At 39.6% G+C, this 19337-nt stretch overlaps 2 protein-coding genes across 2 annotated transcripts; both read right to left on the minus strand.

Annotated features, from left to right (window-relative positions):
- Window positions 1–5453: 5453 nt before the first annotated feature.
- On the minus strand, window positions 5454–7388 carry LOC125004300. The gene is made up of 6 exons (XM_047578810.1): window positions 7188–7388; window positions 6651–6793; window positions 6094–6155; window positions 5901–6014; window positions 5694–5792; window positions 5454–5607 (listed from the first exon to the last, which is right to left on the minus strand). Exons 1-6 carry the CDS (start codon window positions 7308–7310, stop codon window positions 5486–5488), a joined length of 663 nt encoding a protein of 220 aa, XP_047434766.1. The 5' UTR covers window positions 7311–7388; the 3' UTR covers window positions 5454–5485.
- A 478-nt stretch (window positions 7389–7866) lies between these two features.
- Window positions 7867–19047, minus strand: fip1l1b (FIP1 like 1b (S. cerevisiae); the record flags this gene model as incomplete). Its single annotated transcript, XM_047577411.1, has 15 exons — window positions 7867–8528; window positions 9189–9335; window positions 10566–10755; window positions 10885–10940; window positions 11432–11513; window positions 11610–11766; window positions 12157–12256; window positions 13829–13882; window positions 14304–14416; window positions 16159–16289; window positions 16594–16704; window positions 16814–16878; window positions 16994–17106; window positions 17873–17942; window positions 18974–19047. Coding segments are annotated over 15 exons (1608 nt in total), but the record flags the coding sequence as incomplete, so codon positions are not given.
- Between the last annotated feature and the right edge of the window lie 290 nt (window positions 19048–19337).

The following is a 19337-nucleotide window of genomic DNA, read 5'->3' on the forward strand; positions in this document are numbered from 1 at the left end:
AAATAATAATTTAAAATTACTGAGAAATTAATAGTAAAATAACTACTTAACACTGTAGGCTATTGTGTGTGTGTATATATACAACCCAATGTAAATCAAAACGTCTTGAATTATTATTATTATTTATATATATATATATATATATATATATGTATATATATATATATATATATATATATATATATATATATTTTTTTTTTTTTTTTTTTTTTTTTTTTTTTTTTTTTTTTTTTCGTCTTGAACAAAACACGTGTAATCAGGAGACATTTTACTGCTGCAACGTCTCCCTGCACAAACACAAACCTGAACGCGACATGTCATTGGAGTGCGTGCTTTGAAAAGTGCGGGTCCCGTTTGGATTGGTCGACAGAGACGGTTGGAGAAGAAGAAGAAGAAGAAGAAGAAGAAGAAGAAGAAGAAGAAGAAGACATGCCATTGGCTATTGGGACACTGAACATCCGTCTTTGACGTTATGCTCAACAAGGTCAACAACCACCACGCGGCTGTTCCCGTTTGGAGCAAACAGCAGCTAATGTCGAGGCTGGAGGAAGAACGAAGGCAGAAGGCAAGTATCAAACTGAAGCTGAGTAGTATTAGCTTTATTTACCACCATCCCTCTGACTTTACTCAGTCGACAAAACCAATCCGCTAGCATGTCGTCAATTGAAATGTTAGCTAACTACGATGACAAAAGTATGGCCGGCGGCGGCGTCTTCACGTGGCGTCTGCCAGTGTTAGTCATAGATATGTATCTATGAGTGTTAGTAGTCAGCCAGACCAACCACTTTTTATTTTATTTACACTAACGTTAGCTTAGCACTTAACAGTGAGTCATTACGTTTACTTTTGTGAACTAACTGACACAGGCAGAGAGAAAGAGGAACAACATTTGTTAAGAGCTGCAACAAAGAACAATAATCGATTATTAACCCTCTTCTACATTTTCACTAGTTTTTTGGCCATAACTTTTACTGTGTGACATGAAATGGCATGATTTCTGGCTAGGATAGGAAGCTGGATTTTATGGAACTTGTCAAAATGTCAAAGTCTTCTTTCCAACCAGACTGCTCCTACTCCTCCACATGCAGGTGTCGCTAATGAGACATTTTAAGTGGATTTTCTTCCAAAGAAGAGAGAACAAATGTTTTATAAATGATACTGAGATTTGGTAATGGTTTACTTCAACCAATTACTCTTTCTTAAAACTAATATTTTCATCTTCCTCTTGCCTCTCACAAATATAGGAGGAGCGACCTACTCTACCTTTTTCAAGGTTTTTCAAATTTTAATTTTGGTGCAACCCTAATCAGTGGTCAACATGAAATTCAAAACAATACTGAAAAATATGTAAAGGATAAGCTAACGATCATCCTCTAGTTTATTGAGGGGAGATCTGCTAACACAGTTTAGATCGACTTTTTCACAACCAATAGCATTTTTTTTTGATTTTGGCAAATTTCATGATTTATCTTTTTTTTCTCTCTCTCTGCAGATAAGTGGTGAGAGTTGATTTCATGGCATAAACTGGTGGTTAAGAACTCCACTCCTTTCCATGCTGAACTGTACAGTGAAGCAGTGTGCTCCGCAGTAGGAGAAACCTTAGTCAAAGAACCTAATGTTGAGGAGCTACCGAAGTGCAGTGGAAAGGCACTCAGTACAAAAAGGGTCTTTCTGTGTTTAACCAAGGTGAGACACTTGAATTCAGACAGATTCAGCTCATGCTTGTGATGCAGGACCAGCACGTATACTTTGTTACACCTCATGACATGTCCTATGTGCCAGCATTTGCATTGTATGAAGTGAAACAAGCATGAAATGTTGGAAGCCTGAGCAGAAACTAGATTACCACCATTCGCATGTGTACAAGCTTTGTGGGAAAAGAGTAATTTCACTTAAGCATAGCATTCTTGACTCAGTCATCTGGAGTTTGAAAGATTAAAATCTGACAGTAACAGTATTTTTCATCCCTTCTAGTCCTCCTAGTCATGGATGCAGAGAGTACGCTTCTCTTTCATCAAATCAGTGCCTAAACTGAGAGATCCTGAGCCTTTGCTGGAGCATCTGCAATGTTTAGGAGTTGAGGACCTGAGCTACCTGCAGGAGAGTGACCTTGTGTCTGTCCTCAGACCAGTTTAAGCCAGGAAACGTCTGTCACTGCTCAAAAAGACAAGTTTGTACGGAATAAACTTCCACATTAAAAAAAATGTGAATAGTCAAAATCTACTTATTAAGTCCACCTGTAGTAATCAATGCAGTCCAATACAGCAGTTCTACTATGAATTATCCTTCAAAGAATCTTCTCTACATTTTTGTTGTTTTGAAAAAGGTGATGACTATACACTACACCTTGTTCATCATTGATTTCATAGTGGGTCTTAGTGGTGGTGTACTGCATTATATTGAGAAAGGAACAGTTTAAAATATATCAATGGCTACTGAGGATATAATTATGTTAGGTAATAATATACCCAGAATGAGCTATGTGATGTCTGTGTTTAAATATTACTACTATCTGTCCTTTAAAAAGGCCAACAGCATGTCTTGGATAGTCCTCCAAGCAGCCAGAGCAACCAACAGTTGAGCAGAGCCAGTACCAGTACAAGTCCAGTAACACAGTCTGACCAGATGCCCCTCTCTGGTGAGTACATGCATCTGTTGCACACAATTACTCTTTTGGGTTAGATGGGCTGAAAAATGACATAATCTACCTGTAACTTGGTGTAATATAGTACAACCAGCAGCAGTGAATTGACAGTGTGCTTATAAATCAGTATCATCAGTTGGATCTATCTTCTCTAGATTCTGATTCGGTAGCAAATGATACACAACTAATGATGGGATGGGATTATGGGACGAACACAGGATACTTTATCACAATGTACAGAAAAAAAATGACTTTTGTATCCAGCAGTAGCAATAGTTCCCCCAACAACAATATATTGTTCATTTAGTTCCCATGTATAGTCAGCCTGGTGTGTATTTTCTTTGTAGTGTGTTAGTTGAGATCTTGCAAGCTTGTCTGTCCCAAAGCAACAGTGTTGTCTATAGGGGGACTCGTGTGACTGCTGTGGTGTTGGAAAAGGCTGTATCTTCTTGCACCTTTATCCTGGTCCTGCCTCTTAAACTGTTATTAGCTGTTATTATTTAATAACCGCTAATGTTTTCTGTCTTCTCTTCAGGTGGTTACTGCTCAGAAACAGCAACTTCACTACGATCAACAAGTAGTTCAAGTATGGACACCACACCTCGTCAACTGTATAGAGCAGGGGTCAGCAACCCGCGGCTCCGGAGTCGCATGCGGCTCTTTCATTCCTCTGTTACAGCTTTCTGCAGCGAGCGCTGCGGAGCAAGGATGCTGATCAAAGCCGGTCACTTTTTCACGCTAACTAACTGCCTCAGAATAGCGGCAACTAGTCACTCATCAGTGAACGAACGAGAGTTACACAACAACTGAATGACACTGAATGCCACACCACACTCATGGTTGTAACATCAACCAAAAAACACTGAACTCCCACAGTGCATTGCAGCTCATTTTACTAGTTGCTTTCAAGTATTTAATTCAAATGTATTTTTATTTTAGTGTTTGCGTTTTTTAAATATAATTCTAAATTTGAATTAATGGTGATCTTTTAACATTAAAATAAAATGTATTTAATTTTTTGTTGCACAAAATATACGCCACAACTGCCAACGTACGACACCCGCCTGCAGGTCCAGCCCGCTATTTATTGAACTTTTTGACCCCAGGTAAGCCAACCATGGATAAATCCCCGTTATGTATGCATAATGCAATTTCGTTTTCTCTGTAGCAGTTATTTCATTTCATAAATGCAACACACTACCTAGCATAGAGGTGAAAACGATATATGCAGTGTAACTTCATTTTAGATGTCAAAGGGGGTTTGTGGCTCCCAGTGTTTTCCTTCCAAATGGCTCTTTGAGTGTTGAGGGCTGCCGACCCCTGGTATAGAGTATGGATTTATTTCCAGTGACGTTTCACCAAGTTTCTAATCAGTGTTGTGGAGGTATGATGACTTGTACGTAAATTGGTAACTGAACTATTTATTTATTTATTTTTTTTAAACTTTTTTCTTTCATTACCAGTTCAGTTGAATTTTGTTTTTGTTTTTTTTGTTTCAGAACCAGTCATTTTAATTGAATAGATTTTTTTGAATATTGCTGTAGTAATGGTTACCTGCTACAGTTGAATAAAAATACAGAGAATAGGAAATTGTAGCTGTTCTTGTTCAGCTTGGTCTCATTTTTTCTCATGTTTTGAAAAGATCAAATTATTGTTGTATAATGTTATATTACATCTAATCTAATAGGCCTGCAGCCCTTTTAAATAAAATAATGCCTTTAAAACAACTAATAAGAGCACATTTCTCCAACTTTGAGCATTATTATTCATATTACAATGTTAATTTGCCGTCTTTATTGGTTTATTTCATTATTTTAAAATGTAAAATGTAATGATTGTAATTAAACATTAAAAACATTGTAAAACAATGAAACATCCATTTGATGTTTTCTAAAATTAACAGTAAATTATTGCAATCTAACCAAATATCTAGTTTTGCAACAGTTTTTTGACGTATTTTGAAAGATTAAACACATAATTTTGTGTCATATACTGTTGTATTACATCAAATATAAATTATTATACAATTTCTTCCTATAAAATAATGTAATTTAAACCGATTAATGACAGCACATTTCTGTAAATTTAAGCATTATTGTTCGTAATACAACATTTATTTACCATATTTCTAGGTGATTTAATTGTTTTAAAATGTGAAAATGTTTCTAATTAAACGTTAAAACAACCTGAAAATACGGCAAAGTCTTTTTAAAATTACCAGTACAAACTGTATTTTAATTATGGAAAATATCTGTATTTTTACGAGAAAGTAATTTTCCGTTATTTTACGGTATTTTTATGGCGCTTCTGCTGCCAGAAATTTGTCGTTTTTTTGGGGTATGTTTACCCAAGGGTTGTGGTCATAGTTTCTGCTCAAGTCTGTTTATTCCTAGTGATGTCCTGCCTGTTTCGTTCCATTGTTCTGCTTTTTCCCTGTCTCATTGTGTTACTGATTGTTTAGATTTGTGTTAGAGTTCACTGCATCTTATTGATAAAATATGGACGAGTAGAGTAAATACATGATATATGTTGTGGATCGTTCATTTTACACAGATTTACTCGTCTACCATATTTCAGAATTTATATTTTTTATCTTTAATTCAAGTAGATGTATCTGTCAGTTGTAATTATTTGCTCCCAGCAAGATTTCTTGTTTGTTCTTCTGTGCATCCTGTTTTTCGGCCTCTTCACTTCCTTTCTCAAATCCTCACAAATACAAACAGAAACATTTTCCTAAGTGTAGCTGGGTGTCGCCCAAAATGTTAAATTTCGTACAGTTATGCCTCACACATTGAAATAACACAAACGCTCTAATTTAATGTTTAATCTTACAAAATATGATCAGTTCACAAACATGTCAAAAAAGAAATCCAGGATTCTTGCGAATCGAAGCATCTTGGTCTGTAATAAGGAGTTGAGCGCACTGAGCCCTTCGACCGGTTGGATGTCAGCAGGACACATGTCTGTGCACAGAAACATTAGGAATGAACCCAACAGCTCTGGAGGGTGTGGACATGGTGGAGACGAGGAAACGTGTTCAAATTCTCACCGTAGTTTGGGTCAAGGATTATGGGCGACGGCATCCGGAGGCATTCAGCTTGTTTCTTGAACAGCTCCAGGGTGTCAGGTGAGGCCGTCTTTCCCCGGCCTGGAGAACAAAGACGTAAGAATATAAGGATATAAGGCATTTTTACAAAAATTGTGCTCTGTTTTGTGATGTGCTTTGTTTTAGGACTGATAAGCGGCGGTTTCTCACTGAACAGGAGAAGAGAGGTGAACTCATTTTGCCCAGAGACAACTTCTTCGAAGATGACCAGACAGTCGGCGCAGTCAGTGGTCAGGAAGACGTCCTTCAGGTAGAAAGGTTGCTCTGTGCAGAACACACACATGCAAACTATCAACACGAGTCTCCGTTTAAAATAACTCCCCCGTGGTTGCTCGCCACTCACCAATTATCATCGCGCTGTCTTCAAAGATCACGTTGTATTTCATTGCTGAACATTCTCCATATCTGTGAAGAGAAAAGAACCAAGTGTTGTGTTATGTTTGCACCCTTAAAGCTGCTGTAACATCATATTAACAGTGTAAACCAATCAAATGACCATATGCGTGTTGAACGTGCTTCATGTATTAGCTAGCTTACTGTGTTTGCTTTCCTCCACACTCATTCACCTGCTATCTCCAAAGGTTTAGTGACTACAAAGTTGCAATCTTGAAGGTTTCCCTCCCAGTCAGACCTATGCTGAGCCTCTAACCCCTCATAAATATTTTGTATCTTTGCATTCTTTCAGCATGTCTGAGTGCCCCCAGTTTCCACTCAAAATCTCTATGGGTTATTGAAACACCCACTTATCAAATGATCCGCCTGCCAGTCATTGTCAACGGACTCATGTTAAGACACAGACAAAGGTTCAAACGACCTCAACTGAATAACAGATTCAGTTGCATCTTTCGCGACAGCTGATGCGTGTAAAGAGTTAACGACGCGGTCTCGTGGCGGCCTTACGTCCTCTGGACCTGGAGAACGTCCAGGATGTTGCTCTCGCTGTTCTCGGTGATGTTGAACCAGACGCTGGTCAGCAGGTGTCCCAGGGAGCGGCTCCCGGGGACGTTGGAGCTCGACCCGACGTACAGCCACTCACCCAAAGTCTGGAAGGAAAACACCGCACACGATATATACGCAGCATGTCACCCACACTGTGCACAGTTATTCCTTACAATGAATACTTTCTAGGAATAAAAACGGATTTTAATTACACTGCAAGGGGAAAGAGTGTGGTGCAGAAGGTCAGGTGAACATACAGAAATGTTACCTACAGATAAACAGAGAAATTAATAAGGTAACATTCATGGAACTTTACTGTTTCCTAAAGAATTAGAACTGAATTATGTTAACAAATAAAATAAAATGAGTATCATGGAGTCTAAGTTTGCATTTTGCATTTGGGACTTTTCAGCATTGGACTGTATCTGATAAAAATATTCCAGGCTTCTAACTTCAAATAAACTTTGTATCGACTTTGCAAACTGTCACAGAACTTACTTCTTCTTTGCTGACGGTTATTGGTTTTACGATACTGTCGCAGCCTAGGAGAGGAGCAGAGCGTCCCAGCGAGACCAGACTCAGCAGCACGACGGCGGCGGCGGCAGCAACAACGCACTTCATCTCCTCGGACGGATCTTCTCTAGTTTGCTCAAAGGCGTCTTTCAGCGGCTCCCGCTACGTTTGGTCCTCACAAACCTCTGCCTGCAGCTTATCTATGTAGTCGGGGTCCGCTCATGTAACTAAAGTAAACAATCCAGGGTGAGGACAAAGGGGGGGACTTTGACCCGTTTGAGCCAAAGCTGATCCGATCACATGCAGCATGCAAACATGCAGAGGTTGTTATGTACGTATTGTATTTTTTCGCCCCCTCACACACCATCATTCATACAATAAATAAGCACATGCTGCTTTTATATCAATCTATGTCTCTGATTCTCAGCAAAAATATAACTCACTACATAGGAGTTAATAGTGTAACTATTGAAATGATGTCCCTGCACAATTATTACAAAATGATCCAAGTACATCTACAGTTCCTCCCATTTCATATTATAAAACATGTCCTCCTCAAACAAAGTCCTGTGGTCTCTTTATCTCCCCTGAACTAATGGTTCTTTCATCATCATCATTCTTAACCGACTATTTGTTTATAGAAAAAAGGCCACAAAACAACATCTTATCAAAAGTGTTTTTTTTTTTTTAATTGAACTCAACACACAGCTCTCTATAAAGGTCGTACAGGACGAGAACATAAGGACAACGAAAAACAAACAACAGAAAGAAAGAGAAAATTCCGCGAATCATCCTGAATGTACAGTGAAATCTCTGAGCATGATCTAATTGTACTGCTCCGAGGACCCGGGCTGGGAAACGTGGTTGATTGATGCTCTGTCCGGTGTCGGCTACTGACGGGAAGAACGATGATGATGATGATGATGATGAGGAGGGAGGAAGGAGGGAGGGAGGGAGGGAGGGCGACCGTCCGTCCCATCACCTGCTTCTCTGCTCCATCAATTCTGAAGTGACGGTGAGGATGGACGACAGTGGGATGGAGGAGGATGGAGATTGATGGAGACGGGAGTGACAGCAACTCTCTTCTGGTTTCGTCGGTCTCTCGCTGGTTTTCTCTCTTTGTAGCCGTGGAGACGAACAGAGGGAGAGGACGGGGGCGGGGGCGGGGGCGGTTGTGGTCACTACTCCATGCCGTCCTGGTTCTCTTGGTCTGCGCTGATCTCCTCGCTGGCCTCTTTGCCCTCCTTGCTCCTCTTGCTCTTCTTGTGTTTGTGCCTCCGGTGACTGTCGCCTTCCTCGCTGTCGTGCCTCCTCCTGCTACTGCTGCTAATGGGGGAGAGATTGAGACGGCGGAAAGGGCAGAGGAGAAGAGAGGAGGAGAGGTAACGAGGGGGGGAGGAAGTAAAGGGCAGAGAATAGAAGACGAGACAAAGGAAGATGGGGAGATCGATATAAGGTCAGAAGAGAAGAGAGAAGGACGGGAAATGGAGAAGGGACGAGAGGACAAAGAGAACGACAGCAAGTTGGCAGATGACAAAGGGGAGGAAGAGGGGGAGATTTGGCAGAAGATGAAGGTTGAGAGAAGGTGGAGAGGCACAAAAATAAATAAATAAATAACCTGATATACTTTCATGGCCAAACACAGTGTGTCAGCAACTTTTTAAAAACTTTGCCCTGGTAATTTAACCAATAAAAGTAAATGTGTTGACTGGGAATGAACTAATAACTGATAGTAGCTCTGGGAAATGGTGAAATCACACAATTATTTTTTTTTTTTTTAAACTGCGTGTTTGGCAAACATCACCCTAGAGGACTTTACACTTTACCAATAAAGAGCAATGAAGAGCAGGGCAGACGGGTAAACAACACCACACGCTGTCGGTACAGAAATCTAACACAGAAGTCGGTTACAAAAGAGAAGATCGATAAAAAAAATAAATAAATGACAGCCCCTCAGAGGGACATGTTGTCGTCTCCTTAAAATACCTGCGAGAAGACTTGTGGCGTCCCTCTTCTTTCTCTCTGTGCCGCCTCTCTCTGTGTCTTTCCTCCTTCTCTCGGCTCGACCGGTCGCGGTGGCGCTCTCCGTAACCACGCTCCTGATACTCGCGGTAACGGTACCGCTCCTCGTCACTGCAGAGACACAACAAGGCTGCATGAGGCCAAGGGAAGACTGGGACACTTTTTCACAATAATTTCAGTGATATCAGAACAAAAAATAGAACCATTTCCACAGATTGATATTTTTGGTACAACAACAAACTGGCAAAAATATGTCTGTAAGACAAGCAAACATTTCATTTACTTCATTAACAGCTCAACGTAGAATACTTCTACTACTACTTCTACTACTATGAAGAAGAAGAACCCGTCGCCTCCATCATCCACCTTATGGCTGCGTGATACAATGTCTTTTTTGGACCTGGGTGGAGGGTTTCAGTATTGGAACAGCTCGTGTTTATGCAACGTTTTGTGATGATTATCAAAATGCCAATAAACTATGTTCATTAAAAAAAGAAAAGAAAAAAGACAGGGTTTCTACACACCAAACTTTTTCCAGACTTTAACAGACTTCTCAGTTAAAAAAAAAATCTAATTTGTAAATAAATTATATTATTATAATGTCACCAAATAATTTCCAGAAGATTAAAGTTTGGTAATGTAGCTCGTATAAATAAGTTAAGACCAGATAAATTCAGTGCACATTTTTTTTATTGTAGTTGATCATCCATCTATGATCATCTATCTATCTATCTATCTATCTATCTATTTCTACTATCTCTTCTATCTCTACTATACATCTCACACAGACACTGTAGCTTAAAAAAAGAAACAAAAAAACACAGACGGATGCCTTTTTTTTTATAAGAAATTCATAATTTTATGTTTTAGAAAACTGAACAGTGGTAACAGTCTTGGAAACATGAATATTTTTTAATTTATTTTAATACCTGTACATGACTAGGAAAAATCAAAACTGTCCCAACGTCCCAAAGTCCCAACGTCCTCAAACAAGTACTTGGTAATTATGGAGGTTGTAGTTCATCAATATTGATAAAATGTATTAAATTTACGCGTCGTATCAAACTAGAAATGCTAATAAGCATAAATAAATAAGTTTTAACTGTAGAATTTGATGTGGTTTTGTTCCTCGTCCACTTTTGTCCTGTGATCGTCTGTAGAATGAATCCACCTGTTATCATGTTTCCACCGACTTGTGTATTGACCCTTTGCTACCACTAGATGGCAGACTAAAGTGTCCACTAATGATGACGTTGGGTTTAAATGAAGCAGAATAAGCTGCAATAAAACCTAAAACTAAATGTTTTAGGATGTTTTCTCATGTGTTCTGGTTCCTCTCACCTCGTGTAGCTCATGGCTGAAGGGCTGTGCTCCCTCTCTCTCTCCCGCTCGTGTGTCCTCTCTCGGGGTCTTTCTCTCTCCTTGTCTCGCTTGTCGTCCCGGCGAGAATAGTAGTCCCACGGTTTGGAGTTGTCCATCAACGGGGGCCATGGAGGAGGCACGCCTCCAGCCATGGGTGGAGGATAAGCACCTGGAAAGAGGTAACGAGATAAGAGTTAAGTGCTCAAATATTCAAATTTTAACACAAATTACTACACATCTCTTCTAATCTCGCATTTTATCAATGAAGCTGTACCCGTTAAACAAGATGGGGCGTTACCTTGAGGGAAGGGGTACGGAGGGACGGAGCGTCCATCATAACCTCCAGGATGACCACTGCAGAACCAGAGAAATGCAAAACACATTACATGCGTTGTGGTGTGTGTTTGTTGTTGTTGTGTGTGCACCACTGCAATGACCACACGTGCCAACAGTTAATGGGGAAAAGCCATGCGGCAGACTCTTCTCTACAGTAACTCTAGGGTTGTAAGGTTTACAACTAAATCCTAGAATAATCAATTAAAGTTTATAAATTACTTTAAAGTTTGTTCTTGAATCAGAATTATAAGACGTCACAGCAAGTCTAGTCTCCATGGTTACGGCCATTGAACGGCAGAAGGTGATAGTTGAACATGGAGATTAGCAGCATTAGTTTGAATCATTGGCTTTAATAGTATCTAAATAGTAAAACTAAATAAAAAGCTGTTGTAAGACTGACTGAACTGACAGATTTGAAAAGCTCCAGGCAGCAGTGACATCAACGCAGATCCTCTATAGGTAAAAAAAAAAATAAATGTGAGTGTCTTTTGTGTGTACAAGTGTGTCACCTGTCCATGGTGGGGATAATAGAAGGAGGAGGCCCACTCGGTGGAGGAGGAAAACCAGGAGGAGGGACGGTGATGGGCAGCCCTGCGAGACAAAGAACAAAGAGAGACGGTGAACTGAGTGAAACCAGAACATACAGAAGATATAAACGCAGAGAAACAGAGAGGAAGCTCAGCTCACTGGGCGGGGGGATGAGCGGGGGTGCAGTGCTGACGGTTGGTGGCGGAGGGAGAAATGGAGGCGGGGGGATGTTCGGAGGAAGTGGTCCAGGAGGGAAGAACGTGGGCATCTTAGCGGGAGCGGGTTCAGCCTCGGACGTCGAGTGCTCAGAGATCACCTGCTCAGGACGACACAGGACACACAGACTTTAACTCACATTTTTTATATAAATATTTTAATCAGCTTCAGCCCTGATCATAAACACCAACTATTTGATTCACTTCATTTCAATTCATTTTAATTTTTGTATTTTTATAAATAATATGTAGTAGGTTGTTACCATTAAGATATAAAATGCCATAAAAGCAACATATTTTCATTCTTTTTGTTCTATATAAGTAATAAATCAACTTAATTCCTGATCATAAATACTAAACGTTGGATTCATATCAGTATTTTAACTCTTTATATGCCAGTGTTTGTAAAAACACACACATAAACTGTAATATTTTCAATAATTTCAGTGCAAAGTATATTTTCCTCTGGAGGGTGAGTTCTCATCAGGTACCTGGATATTGTTTCCTTCCAGGTTGTGTCTGCGCCGTCCCTCCACCCGGCTGATCGTGGCCGTCTGTCCACCGATCACGTCTATGGTGCCGCTCGTCTTCCTAGAGAAACCGAGAAGAAACGAGAGACATCAAGGCACCGAGCAGCATCCAAACCGAGGGACACGTTCAGGTAGACTCCATCTATGTGCACATGTAAACTATAAGCAAAAATATATACATTAACTACAAATCTGAGTGAAACTAAAGTCTATGACTATCACTGGAGTCGCACATCACAAGCTGCACAGCTTTACAACGACTAATACAGTAAATACAGCAGCATAGAGGTTCGGCTGCTACAGCACTTTTGAAGAAGTTACAGTTCAGCACATTTAACACATTAAAACAAATCCTGAAACAGATCCCTCAGGTAAACAGGTAAAAAGGTAGAATCAGACAAAACGGAGGCCAAGCTTATTTATGAGCGTAGCTCTAAGACCCACCACCATCTCTTCTCTGGGGAGGATTTAAAACCTCCATCCATTTGTTTTTTGTTTTTTAAATTTCTAACTAGTGGGATGTCAGAGTCCAGAAACCTGTTCAAACACCCTTAAACGAGTCATGTCATAACTCAACATCCCACTGAAACTAAGGCTAAAATGATAACTTTAGGAAAACACAAATGTGTGTTACAGTCACCACAAAATCACATCATTTAATATATATTTCCATTTCTGCCTCTTTCTAAAGGTTTAACTCATTATTTGCAGATGTGGCATAAGGCAAATAAACCACAAGAAAAGACAGAGCTGGGCGGTAAACAGGTTCATACAAATACCAGTATATTTATTATTATTATTATTATTATTATTATGATATGACATGAAAACTGTCCCCAATTTTAGCTTTTTATGAAAGAGAGGGGAAAAAAAGTTGTGCAGAATAGTTATTATTATTTTTATTATTATAATTATTATTATTATGGTAGTTGGTTGCGCTGCTGTTGACATTGCAGACAAAGCAGTTTAAATATGTTTAAATATGACAAAATAGATGAAACCGTAATTGACTTCTTTTCATCTTGATATCTTGATGTGAAGTGAAGTTGGCATTTGAACTTTTGGATATGAAGTTACTTCAACGTTTGGTAAAACTGGGCATTTGTTTAAGATTTCGTCATAATTACTGCATGAACTCTTGATATAAGGACATATATATCTCTACATATACGTCCTGTGAGGTCAAAAACAACCTTAGAGGCTTGAGCCCGAGTGAACTTTTGTGCCAGCGTTCACAATAATGGGAGAGATGTGAAGTGACAGGGACCTTTGACCACCAAAATCACATTAGCTCATTATTGAGTGCAAGTCAACGTTTGTGCCAAATTTGAGGGAAATTCCTTCAAAATGTTCCTGAGATAATGAAATCACAAGAGCGGCCGGACGGAGCGAAGAACGGCCGCTGACGATGCATCAGCTCCCGAGAGCACAGAGGAAATAAGGAAAAGTTTAGGAACCTGGATGTAGAACCAGATGTTCTTGTTTTGTGGTCAAGTAAAAAAAAACAAAAAAAAAACAAAAAAGCAAAATAGAAATAAAAGAAAAAAGAAAAACAGCAGGCCCCCTTTTTAACATCTACACATTTCCCATCAGGCTCGTTGAACCTTGCAGGGACAAGGCCATGCCCACTTACGTATAATAGAACATGTCCTGATCAGGCGGGCCAGTCCACTGAGGGGGAGAGATCCTACCATTTTGAAACAAAGGACAGGGGTGATGAGAGTAACGACTAACACACACAAGCACACACATACAGCCCATGGGAAGGTGACCTATACTTTAACCACAGGCACGGTGGTGGTCAGGTGTGTTTTTGTCTTTACGAGTCTAAATAGTGTCTGAGCAGGATGAGGTTCAACAACTTATCATACCACATGTTTTCTTTTATCAGATAACCAGCATTTGTCGGCCGACCATGAGTAAAATGTGTTCATCTTCCTTCCTCTGACGATGGCCAGTTAATTTTACCCTTTACTCCACATGTACTAGTAGACTCATCCACCCCAACACATCATAGTTTATTTACTTACATTTTTATTTCTATTGAATGCTGCTAGTGTGTTTTACCCCTGGTTCTTAACAAGAAAAGGTAAAAGCAGATGTGTTACCTGGTGACCTGACTGACTGCAGACTTGTACAGGCTGACAGGAGAAGTGAAGTCTGGCTTGGAGGTGTGAACAGGCAAACTGTCCTTTTCATTACCTGTCCGTCCCTGCTGCACCTACGACAAAGACACGGCGGGTTTGTTACTCCAGATTCAAATCGCGTTCATCGTCACTTAGAAACACACAGAGGTGTGAAATACACACACAATAACTTTACTATAACTGCAGCTACTGCTGCGCTACTTCACCTACTACATGACAACATACAGATATACACAACTGGAGACTGTAGATGAAAACTGTGAACTGATGTTCTACAACTACACATGATGCTGGAAGTAGAGGAGCTGCCTATTCAATGAATGAATGAATGAATGAATGAATGCTGTTACTGATACTATAGATACAAGATTATGTACAAGAATATAACTAGAGTGAACACCATATATACTATATACAGACTGAGCATTATTTTTGTAAGAGTTGTTGTCTTAGTAACGTCCACATTGATGCCAGGTCCAAACCTTTCCCGGAATAACACTGAATTGTCACAATTTAAATGTTATTTACTTTTTTAATGCAGTGTTTCCCATACAATGTTAACACTATGGCAGCTCGCTAGGGTCTAATTTACTCCCCTATGGTCTCATAACGAATTGGAAATATTTTCCATCCATTTGTTTTTTTTTTTGTTTTGTTTTTTTTTTTTAACTTTGAAATTTCTAACTAGTGGGATGTCAGAGTCCAGAAACCTGTTCTGTTATGGTCTCATAACGAATTGGAAATATTTTTACATGTTTCAAACAACTTATGTTTACGTTGTTTTCCCCATTTCTCCCTGCGTCTCCTCCTCAGCCCTTAGACGCACAACGGACGCTCACCTGCTCTGCTCTCAACTCAACGTAGCACGAGAAGCTACTTTTGTTTACGTTAGTGCTACTTTTTAAACCCTGATGTTTGTGATTTTTTAGACCACAGAGATTTACATTTACATAAAGAGAGTTGGTCAAAACCTGGAGGAAAAGACTTCAAACTAAACTTAATAAGCGCTAGGTAGCAAAATTAGATTGAAAGTCAACTGTTTACTATAAATTCGATTTATTCGCTGTTACTTTATTCAATTACACACATTTATGTATAGAATTCGATGTCTGAACCGCCTCATGTTTAGTTTCCCTATATATGAACTCCACAGGCTGCTGCTGTTTGGAGCTGAATGCCATATTTGTGTTATTGCGGTAATTTGAATATGGGGAAAAAAACTAAACAAACAGGAAATAGGCATAAAATAACATTTTTGTAGAATGTAAACACTCAAGGGTGCTACACAAAAGTTGCAAATGTCCACTGTCTATTGTAAAAATAAATTGTCCAAGATCTGTCCATTAACTGTTTAAGGACCGCCATCTTGTTTGAACAAACTTTATCTATATTTTAGTGGACAAAACTTTCCAAATGCTTCGTGTTGTGTAGCAAAGTTGCTTATTGTGCTGAGATTAATAAATGAAGCAGTACAGATCTAGACATGCACAGACTCTTCTGAAGATAATTTGTGGATCACATTCATAAACTGAACAATCCGGGACAAATCCATCACCACACAAAGTTGTTGCACAAAGGTTTTACAATAATGTAGAAATACAGGTGACAGACATATCAAATTAAAACCTCCACTTTACTTTTCTATTGATTCTCTGACATAAAAAAAAACAGGGAATTTGGAAAACTGCTGTGATTAGATGCTTACGGAGAAAACAACAAAGCTGGTGAAATGTAGAACGAATGAAGGAAGGAAGGAAGGAAGGAAGGAAGGAAGGAAGGAAGGAAGGAAATGGAACAAAGAGTAAAAGTATCTCACGGTGATCTTGCTCGTCACTGAGCCGACCGTTGAGACCTCCAGGCCCATACGCAGCCTCTTCTGTTTCTCACAGTACGCCTTCCACGTGTCTTCATTGAAGCCGTAGTTGAAGTAGTCGGACAGGTCGGCTCCTGCAGAAAGAAAAAACATGTACGTTTTGTCAAACACTTCATATCAGCCCAGTAGCATATTTAATACAATAACAGCTGTTACTATTATTAGATGTTAGGTCATATTTATTGGTATATACATGAGTCTTGCATAGATACTGCTACCTGCAATACGTTTATGAAATATTATCTATAATTAATATTCTACTTATGCAAACCATACATTAAAAAAACAGCTTTTATTTTGGAGCCACAGAATTATGACTGAGGGGCACATTTGACCCAGGTTTGTTTAATTTTTAGCTTCACAATCAACGACACACACCTGGCTTCCTCCAGGGTTTCTCTTCGAACAACTCCATGTCCACCTCCAGCACAGGAACGCCATTTATATTTCCAGGTGCGTCGAGATCTACGCCCTTTAGCTTCGCTGCAACTGAAAATAAACAACATAACGTGTGACGTTTTTCTTTTCAATATACACAAAAAGCAGAATTATTATACTGTTTTTAGCAGAACTTGGTTTAAGTAATAGTGTGCGCTACCTTGTCCGTAAGGTCTGGAGCCTGGTGTCTTTATGTTGAGGTTGACAGGTGGAGCTCCATAAGGCCTGGAGGGTAAAGAAAACCATTAAACCCTGTGAGCATCAACTCAAGAGGTTATTTAAAAGACGCCAACAAATAAAGGAACTACCAGTAACATATCAAAACGTGACTGGAACCTACGCGTATTGCGGTGCTCCAGTTTTTATGTCGCCGATGGTGACGCGGACATCGTCGTCGTCATCGTCACTGTCGCTGTCGCTGTCAGCATCCTCGCCTGCAGCTTCACCTGTGCCCTTAAAGTCCAGAACAAGAAAAAAAAAAAAGGATGAGACAGCTACAAACACACAGTGCGTTTACATGCACCTGAAAAAACTAATTATTCCCTTAATTGGACTCGAAATGGACAACTTAAGCGTGTGTAAACACGGTACTCCGACTAAAATCTGAGTTCTTATCTGATTAAGATACCCAGATAATGCGATTGCAACTTGTATTTTTCCGGCATGTATACGCTCAATCAGACTACAACAGGGCAATGTGTGTGCGCATGTTCTACAACCGCGGTGCCGGCATGTGACCACAGAACTAAAACATCCAAGAGCTGGTCGCAGTAGAAGAACCATCTGAGGGATGGCACACATCGTATCTGCACCGGAAGTAGGACGTACATTACATGCGAAATTTTAAAAAAGTGAACTATTATCCATCTGGTTGCGGGTTGAAACACTGGTCTGCCGTATGACTCTTGTTCATTATATGAGATAATAGGTCATCCGGAAAGGGGGCCGTATTAACATGGTATTAACATGCTGAAAAGACACATATCGCCACCTAGTGTGGAGGAGGAGAACATGTTCCCGTCAGTTATTCAATTTTCTCCGCTGCATGTAAACTGGGACGAGGGCCACATTCAGAAAGTTGAATTTCGAGCGCAGCTCAATTAAGATGTGCATGCAAACACACTGAATACGTTTCTAAAAGGGCCATAACAACAACAGTGTTATTGTCCTCTTAGAAAGCACTACACATACCAAGACAACGTGCGTGTGAGTTACTTACCTCAGAGGCCACTCCATTTCCTGTAGCGTGTGGAGCACCATCGTCTGTTTCAGCAGCAGCAGGCGCACTGCTGCAGGTAAAATGAATCATCAAAACATTACATTTCCCAGGATGCCAATCATTACCGTGATTATTTAGTCATTACCTGAGCAAAAGTGAATATTTCCTGGCACAAGATTTCTAAAGTATTGGTAATCATATTTTCTGAACTCCTCTTTGGGCGTCTATGGTCAACATTTACAAATATTAAAACAATTAATGCTAGGAGTAGTTGCCAGGAAAGAAGTGAAACGCGTCGGCCACGATGCTTCCGAAAACACTGGATGTCGTATGTCTCCTTGTTGTGATACGTTTCTGTTTTGTTGTTTTTTTGGTATTGTCTTTCATTGTGGTGTGAGGACATCTGGTGTTTAACTTTCTAGGTTTGCAATAAATTTTTTTAGTTTTTCCCAAATTGTTTTCAGACCCCACCAGATATATGGCAAATCCCTTAAGAAAGGGAAATATATTAGTTTAACAAAAATAACGAATATAATTAGGAAGGGCCCTTTCTTTCTCATAAACCTGAAAAATTAACTCACCAATGTCAAAGAACTATGAGAAAGACGTCTTCAGTGTGATTTTTAAAAACAAACTTTAAGTAGCATACTTTCACTAAATATAAAACGCATTTTAAATAAAAACCTTTCCTCACTAATACATCGATCTCCTGGTCCGATGTAATGTAATAAAACAATTCTTTACCTTTCCAAGGAAATACTTTTAATTTGTTGATCCGTAATGCAAGTGTAATCAGGATTAATTGCGGCCTCATGTGCTCATATTTTAAACTACTCACACACAAAGTATCTTAGTGGTTCGAGATGCAGCTTCAGATTCATAATGTCACTGGTTCAAATACCCTCTACGTCCATGCCTGATGTGCCTTTAGGATGCATCAGAAACTCCCTAAACTGTTCCTCAGCTGCGTCACACATATTCCTGTATGCAGTGAGTAATTCTTTGCTACGTGTGGGTGTGTATCCTCCAAAGCAGTTTCTGTTTCGTAAACAAATCTTCCTCCGTATCTGAACAGGTGCTTAATGACCTGATCTGGTTTACCTGACTGCAGCATTCAGTTTGGCTTCTTCATCCTCTTCTTTGCTCTCGGACTCGTCTGTAACAAAAATCAGAAGAAACACAATTAATGCAATTAGTTATTTTAGCTTTATCTAAGACTAGGCGGCATCGAGTGTTACTTAATGTTCAGCCAGTGCTCAAAATCTAATTTAATGGTCTTGAATGGTCTTTATTCTTTATAGCTACTGCATTTTTAAATGACACACTTTAACATCCTGACTTGTATAGTCTGGAAATATGGTGCTCGCTGCTTCACACCTGTTCAGTTATTTGTAAGCAGTTTATATTATTGTATGTAATCCATATGCTACACACCTGTTCAGTGAAGAAGGTTCAGTCAACCAGT

The sequence above is a fragment of the Mugil cephalus genome, chromosome 2 (genome assembly GCF_022458985.1).
Source record: "Mugil cephalus isolate CIBA_MC_2020 chromosome 2, CIBA_Mcephalus_1.1, whole genome shotgun sequence".
NCBI classification, from domain to species: Eukaryota; Metazoa; Chordata; class Actinopteri; order Mugiliformes; family Mugilidae; genus Mugil; species Mugil cephalus.

Coding starts and splice junctions, on each gene's coding strand:
- LOC125004300 (XM_047578810.1), bottom strand. CDS start 7,310: ATGAAGTGCGTTGTTGCTGCCGCCGCCGCCGTCGTGCTGCTGAGTCTG. Junction 5,793..5,900: donor CACCTCTCTTCTCCTGTTCA/GTGAGAAACCGC, acceptor TTTGTTCTCCAG/GCCGGGGAAAGACGGCCTCA. Junction 5,608..5,693: donor AATCCTTGACCCAAACTACG/GTGAGAATTTGA, acceptor TTCTGTGCACAG/ACATGTGTCCTGCTGACATC.